This window comes from Urocitellus parryii, chromosome 4 (assembly GCF_045843805.1).
Source record: "Urocitellus parryii isolate mUroPar1 chromosome 4, mUroPar1.hap1, whole genome shotgun sequence".
NCBI lineage: Eukaryota > Metazoa > Chordata > Mammalia > Rodentia > Sciuridae > Urocitellus > Urocitellus parryii.
In genome coordinates, this window is record NC_135534.1 from 111,713,763 (window position 1) to 111,720,875 (window position 7,113).

General features: G+C 36.9%; 1 protein-coding gene across 1 annotated transcript; it reads left to right on the forward strand.

Moving 5' to 3' along the window:
• Positions 1-3,669: 3,669 nt before the first annotated feature.
• LOC113193790 (olfactory receptor 8A1) lies at positions 3,670-4,621 on the forward strand. Its single transcript, XM_026404568.2, has one exon. The coding sequence runs from the start codon at positions 3,692-3,694 to the stop codon at positions 4,619-4,621; it is 930 nt and encodes a 309-aa protein (XP_026260353.2). The 5' UTR covers positions 3,670-3,691.
• The last annotated feature ends 2,492 nt before the right edge of the window (positions 4,622-7,113 follow it).

Here is a 7,113-nt window from a genome sequence, read left to right on the forward strand (position 1 = left end):
TTTTCTTACAACTACATGTGAATCTACAATGATCTCCAAATAAAGACTGTAATTTAAAACTCTTCATTACCCATATGATCTTTGATAATGTAATACTCAATATGTTATTGAGGAGGAGGTATTCTTATGAACACACTTCCCTTATGAATGCACATATAAATAAAGGGTTCCTGTGAGTCTACTTCTGCTCTTCAACCTCCTGCCATTCTACATGTACAGCAGCAGGAAGATAAATTTAAGGTTCCTAACAAATTTAACATTCATTTACAGCTTGTTTTAGTAAAATCTTTGAATTTGTTTTCAAAGCTAGTTGATGATGCATACTGATGAATAACGACCATAATGGTAATAAATGATGCTGATGAAAGCAATGGCTGTGGTCGTTGTGGAGATGAGGAGGAGGATGCAGTTTTTGGAGCTAAAATATTCCAATGGTGGATTTTGACTCTTAAGTTTCCCTAGATATAAGATTACTCTATCAATACAAGGAAAATTAACATACCTGGGAGACAAAAAATGATTTGCAAAGAAAGTGAAAAACAAGACTCTAATTATTCCTTTACTGAGGACTATAGTCTCCAAAGTGACTGCATCCCATGAGATGTTCTGCACATACAGATGAAAACAGAACTTCAACCCTCCCAATATACCTAATCCTTTTTTTTTTTTTTTTTTGGTGACTGCATTGGGTCCTGTGAGTAGATTTAGAACTGGATATATATCTATACACTTCTTGTATTTCATGATCATAGAACGTAAAGACATCTCACAAAAAATCCAGGAGAAAGTATTTCATTTTCCCTCAGCATAGGTATTTAATTACATTCTCTAAAAATTGCTTTAAAATACCCTTCATCTGTGAACTTTTGTTTGTAATGCAGACCATCTACAACTGTATATTTATCTTCATCTCCAAGTGCTTTTTTTTCTGTGTGCTGGATTCTCCTCATCAGCAATCCTAAGCTAAGGTAAAACACAGGTAATAATTGTAATAAATCATGGAATATATGTGGTTTACATTCATTTAGTTTATTTTACCAGAAGATTATGGGAGGGAAAATTTAAATACATGTTCTCAAGAATTCTCCTACTTAATGGTATTCTAATTTGTGCTTCACTTATTAAATGGTATACACTCTGTTCTGTTGTAAACCACTTTGATCTATTGTTATTGAAAGAGTATTTTCTCTATTATCATTTAGAGCAGAGGATGGGTCAAAGGGAATAGTAGGATCTTCTTAGTCTATTTTTTTAATCTAGAAAATAATTTCCTTCCCTGTAGTAAATGAAAATAATATTCAATAAATCCTAGCTACCTCCAATATTAGTTATTATTAAAGTTAAATACTTCTGCCATCCACAATGTAACATAAAAAACTTGCAATCTAATGAAGATTTTCTTGTCTCCAGATCACATCCTAGGACTTTAAGACTATTACATTAAGAAGTAGTACCAAACAGTGTTGTTAAAAAAATCAAACGAGACAATGATTTTAAAATCCTATGTAATAAATTAAAAGTTACACAATATTTTTGTAAAAGTACACATACATTTATGCATATGTAAATTTGTCTTTGTATATAAAAATATAGAGGAAGATTCCAAATATATACAGTGTTAAGATACCAAGCAGCAGGTAAATAGTGTTTGTTTTGTTCATTTTCTGGTATTTGAGGTTTTTGTTTTGTTTTTGCTTATTTGCATTTCTACATACATAATTTTTAAAAATATAAAAATCTGAAATTTATAATAAGATCCCTCCTCTATCTACAAAACTTAATTAATTAATTTTACTACTAATAAGAAAGTGATAACACAAAGATAAGCAACAACAAAACAATATAAATTAGTGGGGACAAAACATACTGGTAGTCAAAAGTCCTACTTCTTTACACCTACTTCTGCCTCTTACTAGCTGGGTTACCCTGGGTAATTTATTTAATTTGTGGAGCTTATGTTTTCTAAAGAATGAAAAATTGTATTAGAGCATTCTTCTTTTTCTCTGCAGTAGGCACATGTGAAGATATTGAATGTAAAGCATGTCACAATCACATTTTTCTTAGAGCTCAGGTGTGTAGATTCAGAAAACTACCAGTGGGAGGAAAGGGAAGAAGCTCATGAGCAAGAAAGAACATGAGTACATTTGATTTCAATTCATCAATAACTAGTAGGCCTTGAGCAAGTCAGTATCTGACCTGAATTTTATATTGTCTTCTCAATATAAAAATGGCAGTAACTATCCTTTACTAAACACATTTGCCCTTACCCAAAACTTTTAGGACTTAATGACATTGACCTTTGAAAGAAATGTGTAAACTATAGAACATTGTACAAAAGGTAATGATTATATCAGAAAAAAGAAATAATGAGAATTTAGGTTTTTCAACCCAAAAAAACACACCTATTGTCATGTATACCTAAAAAAAAACAAATAAAAAAAACTTCAAGGCCAATGAAATTGATAAAAAGAAAAATAAAAGATGCTGTATACATAAATCATGATTCATGCTTCCTAAAGACATGTCTACAGTTTGACCACTTTCCTATTTAGGATGTAACACCGATACGTTTTGATATTATAAATATAAATAGTAATAAACTATAAAGCACTGACTATGGCAATACAATATGCCAGTGCCAAAAATGAAGCACAGTTCAATTATATCATAACTTCTGTGGATAGCAAGTATTAATACCTTTTAAATTTTAGATGTCTTGAGAACTATAGCCTTAGGATCTTGGGTCTGGTGTCTATGAACAAATTCCACACACTTAAAACAACTCACAATCTTATAGGAACCAAGTATTTAAAATAAGATTTCCAAATATACATTATCCCGTGTTCTTTTCAATCAAGTCACCTTTGGATTTGATTTTGCTACATTCTTCATCTTTCAGAGAAATTGATTAAGTAATTCAATAATACAGGTATAACTACCATATCACCCTAACTGACTCTGTATTGAGTTCAGAGGACATTCATTTATCTATTCATGACTGTTGGAATTGCATAAATGATAGTGAAATTCCACTTCTGAAGTAAATTCCATCTGCACATGGAAAATTTGATATATGCAATTTATTGCATATGGGGTGGAGATTCTCAAACTTCAGTGTGCAGGAGTGTCCCTAGAGAGATAGTTGAACATAAATTGTCCAGCAGCTTTCAGAGTTCCTGATTTAATATCTCTGGAATGAAAGCTGAGAATTTGCATCTCTATAAGTTTCAGGAGAAGGTGAAGTTGATGGTCCAGGAATGACACTTTTATTTATTTATTTATTTATTTTTAGTTGTAATTGGACATAATAATTTTATTTATTTATTTATTTATTTATATGGTGCTGAGGATCGAGTCCAGGGCCTCACACCATGTTAGGCAAGCGCTCTACTGCTGAGCCACAACTCCAACCCCCAGGGAAGACACTTTGAGAACCAGAGTTCTAAATATTTGAGAAACAGGTAAATGGATAACAGAACTTGGTCCCTTTCCTCTCATCTTCAAGATCTCTGAAATACTCAGGAGCTGTCCCTTCACTCACCAAACAGCAGGAGTGAGGGGAAGTTATATAGGCCACAAACAGGATGGCTCAGCAGACACCAAATGCAGAAAACAAGCTTCCCCAGGCTGTGCAGAGGCAGCCTCTCATAGGTTCTTCTTTACCATCCTCAAAGGCCTCCCACCCAGAGAAATGGCTGCAGAAAATGACTCCACAGTGACAGAGTTCCTTCTTGGGGGATTAACAACACAGCCAGGGCTCCAGCTCCCCCTCTTCATCCTCTTCCTGGGGATCTACGTGGTCACCATGGTGGGGAACCTGGGCATGATCACCCTCATTTGTCTCAACCTTCAGCTTCACACCCCCATGTACTTCTTCCTCAGCAACTTGTCACTTGTGGATCTCTGCTACTCCTCTGTCATTACCCCTAAAATGCTGGTCAACTTTGTGTTCCAGAAGAACGTTATCTCCTATGTGGGGTGCATGTCTCAGCTCTACTTCTTCCTGGTTTTTGTCATTGCCGAGTGTTACATGCTTACGGTGATGGCCTATGACCGCTATGTAGCCATCTGCCACCCTTTGCTTTACAATGTCATCATGTCCCATGCCCTCTGCTCTGTGCTGGTGGTTCTGGTCTACACTATGGGACTCATTGGTTCAACAATAGAGACTGGCCTCATGTTAAAACTGTGCTATTGTGAGTCCCTCATCAGTCACTACTTCTGTGACATCCTCCCCCTGATGAAGCTCTCCTGCTCTAGCACCTATGATATAGAGATGGCAGTCTTTTTCCTAGCTGGATTCAATATCATAGTCACAAGCTTAATAGTCCTTGTTTCCTATGCCTTCATCCTGTCCAGCATCCTCCGTATCAGCTCCACAGAGGGTAGATCCAAAGCCTTCAGCACCTGCAGCTCCCATCTTGCAGCCGTGGGGCTGTTCTATGGATCCACTGCATTCATGTACTTAAAGCCCTCCACTGCCACTTCCCTGGCCCAGGAGAACGTGGCCTCTGTGTTCTACACCACAGTGATCCCCATGCTCAACCCTCTGATCTACAGCCTGAGGAACAAGGAGGTAAAGGCTGCCCTGCAGAAGACACTGAGGAGAAAACTCTTTTGATGCAATGTAATTGTTCTTCTCAATATAAAAACAAATTGTTATAAATATCAGAAGGATGCCCTCTGCATGCCTACCCAATTGATATGGGAAACCATCACTTCTCTATGTGGTTGAGAGAGTGCCTTCTCTCCTTCTTTCCATTTCTTCCCTTCCTCTCTTCTCTCATTTTGTTTGATACTATCCAATTTTCAAGTTCATATTCTTTCATGTGAGATCCATTTGCTCTACCTTGAGCCCTTCATTAAACATTATTTTCATTAATTCTAAGTTAACAAAAATTAAATTTCCAGTATTGAGTGTGGGAGTCACTCATGATCTTACCACATTCATCATAGAAAATATTATTCAATTCCTTTGGGGCACCTGGGAACATTTAAGGTAAAGAGAATTGAATTTAAAAGGACCAACTAGTGATACTCAGTCATTTTCTAATCCAGATTCCTCCCTGTCCTCTCTTCTACTCCTCTATAATATTTCTACCCAAGAATTTCTATCTGATTCCTTTATGTAATTTTTTAGTAACAGCAACAATAATAATAACACCATTAACATGTTTTGGTGCTTACTCTCAGCCATGCAAATCTTCTCAGTGCTTTCTGTTCTGTTTCAATGGCATCTTATCACAGATACATACTGTGGTGGCCTTACTATATAGATATAGAAACTTGGTTTAGTAATCTGCTTGAGGTCCCAGAGATGATAAGTAACATAAATCAGACTTCAGCCTCATTGACTAGAGAGCCTGCACTCTGGGCTCTCACTCATTGTCCCCTTCAGTTTAAGCTGACAGTCCCTTTCTACAGTCTACTAAGACTGCCCTATCTATGTTCTTCCAATTTCATATGCCTCCAGATAATAATTTCTCAACACCCCTCCTTTTGTAACTTGTCTAAACCTCTTTGTCTTTATTTGCAACATCTTCAAGTTAGCGAAATATTACACCAGAATGACTCAGTTTTAACAGTGGAAGCCCCACATCCTGGGAAAATCCTTAGTCCCACATAAACCAGATTGGCTGGCCACCCTAGGACACACATTGCTGTAAACTCTGTTTTGCTGCCTAAACCATTGATCTACAGCCAACCTCACTCAGTGAATCCAATTGCCATGAGACATGGTTCATTCCCTAAGTGCTTATAACAGTATCAAAGATACTTTTTTTAAACCAAGATGGGGTAAAGGATTTATGGGCATCTTCTTGTCATTTAGAGCAATTTTGGATATGCAATTGTAAAAAAAATAGTGGTTTAATATGGGAAATTGTAATAACTAGTTGTCTCAGGCAGAAAGGGAATCAATGCACAGAATTACATGCTTATAGCTTTTGAGTCACTAGAGAAGGTGTGAGGGAGCCCCCAGAGTGATTCCATATCTAGGTAGATATGACCTAGAAGTCAGGAAGCTCCAGCTTCCTCTTATCACTGCAGCCACCATGAAGAATACTTCTCACAACATGACACTGGAATATAAATGACAGAATCCTGGAATAAGCATCACCCAGAAATATGATAGAAATGCAGATCTTCAGATGCTACTCCACACCTACTGAATTACTGGGTAGAGTCCAGCAATTTGTTTTAACAAGCCCTCAGGTGATTCTGATTACACTGGAGGGGGAGAACCTCCAACTTCTACCTTTCAAATTTCACACAAGTACATTTAATTAGTGGAAGCTAACTTCTAGGGTCCTAGATACAAGAAAATCAGAAAAATACAGTTTTTTTATTTTTTAACCTGAAAAGAATTTGAATCAAAGGGCTATTAAGAGCACCATACCTAAGTAGCTTCTCTCCTCATTTTCTCCAGAACTTTTTCAGCATGAAATGAGATCTCTACCACTATAGATCCTCTCTAAATAGAAGTGAATGTGGAAAATGTATCTGTTTATCTGTAGATAAGAAATCATGAAGCAAAGAAATAATGGATTTTTATTATACACAAATATAAGTTTTGTTCAGCAAAGGATAAAAGCGATAGATTTAATAGCCAAATAATGCAATGGGAGAATAAATACAACAAAATGGGAGAGCATTTTATATCCAAATAGCACATATGATAAACTCCAGCAAATCACAAGTGTCATGTTGGGGGGTAGGGGTAGACCCAGGAAAGAAGGTTCAGGGCTCAGCAGGTGGAATAAGATGTAAGACACAGGATAGTGAAACGCTTTATTCAGAGGTGGCAACAGCCTCAAGCTTTAGTCCCCAGCCAGATCCATTTTGTCCCCTATTAGCCCACAAGTCTTTCCCATAGGCCCTTTTTATATGCAGGCCAAATAAAGAAGGCACACTGCCAACAGGTTGCATTAGTGAGGGTATACTCCCAAGCAAGTGTTTATGCCCTTGAGTACATGCATTGAATCAGTGTTTCTGACCTTGACTGCATAATATAGCCAATTCATGGCCTTGGCTACATACTACAAACATAACATAAAACATAGCAGAGCCTGCCTAAAGCCTCAGCAAGGGAGCCTAATTTTAGCCATTTGGGGC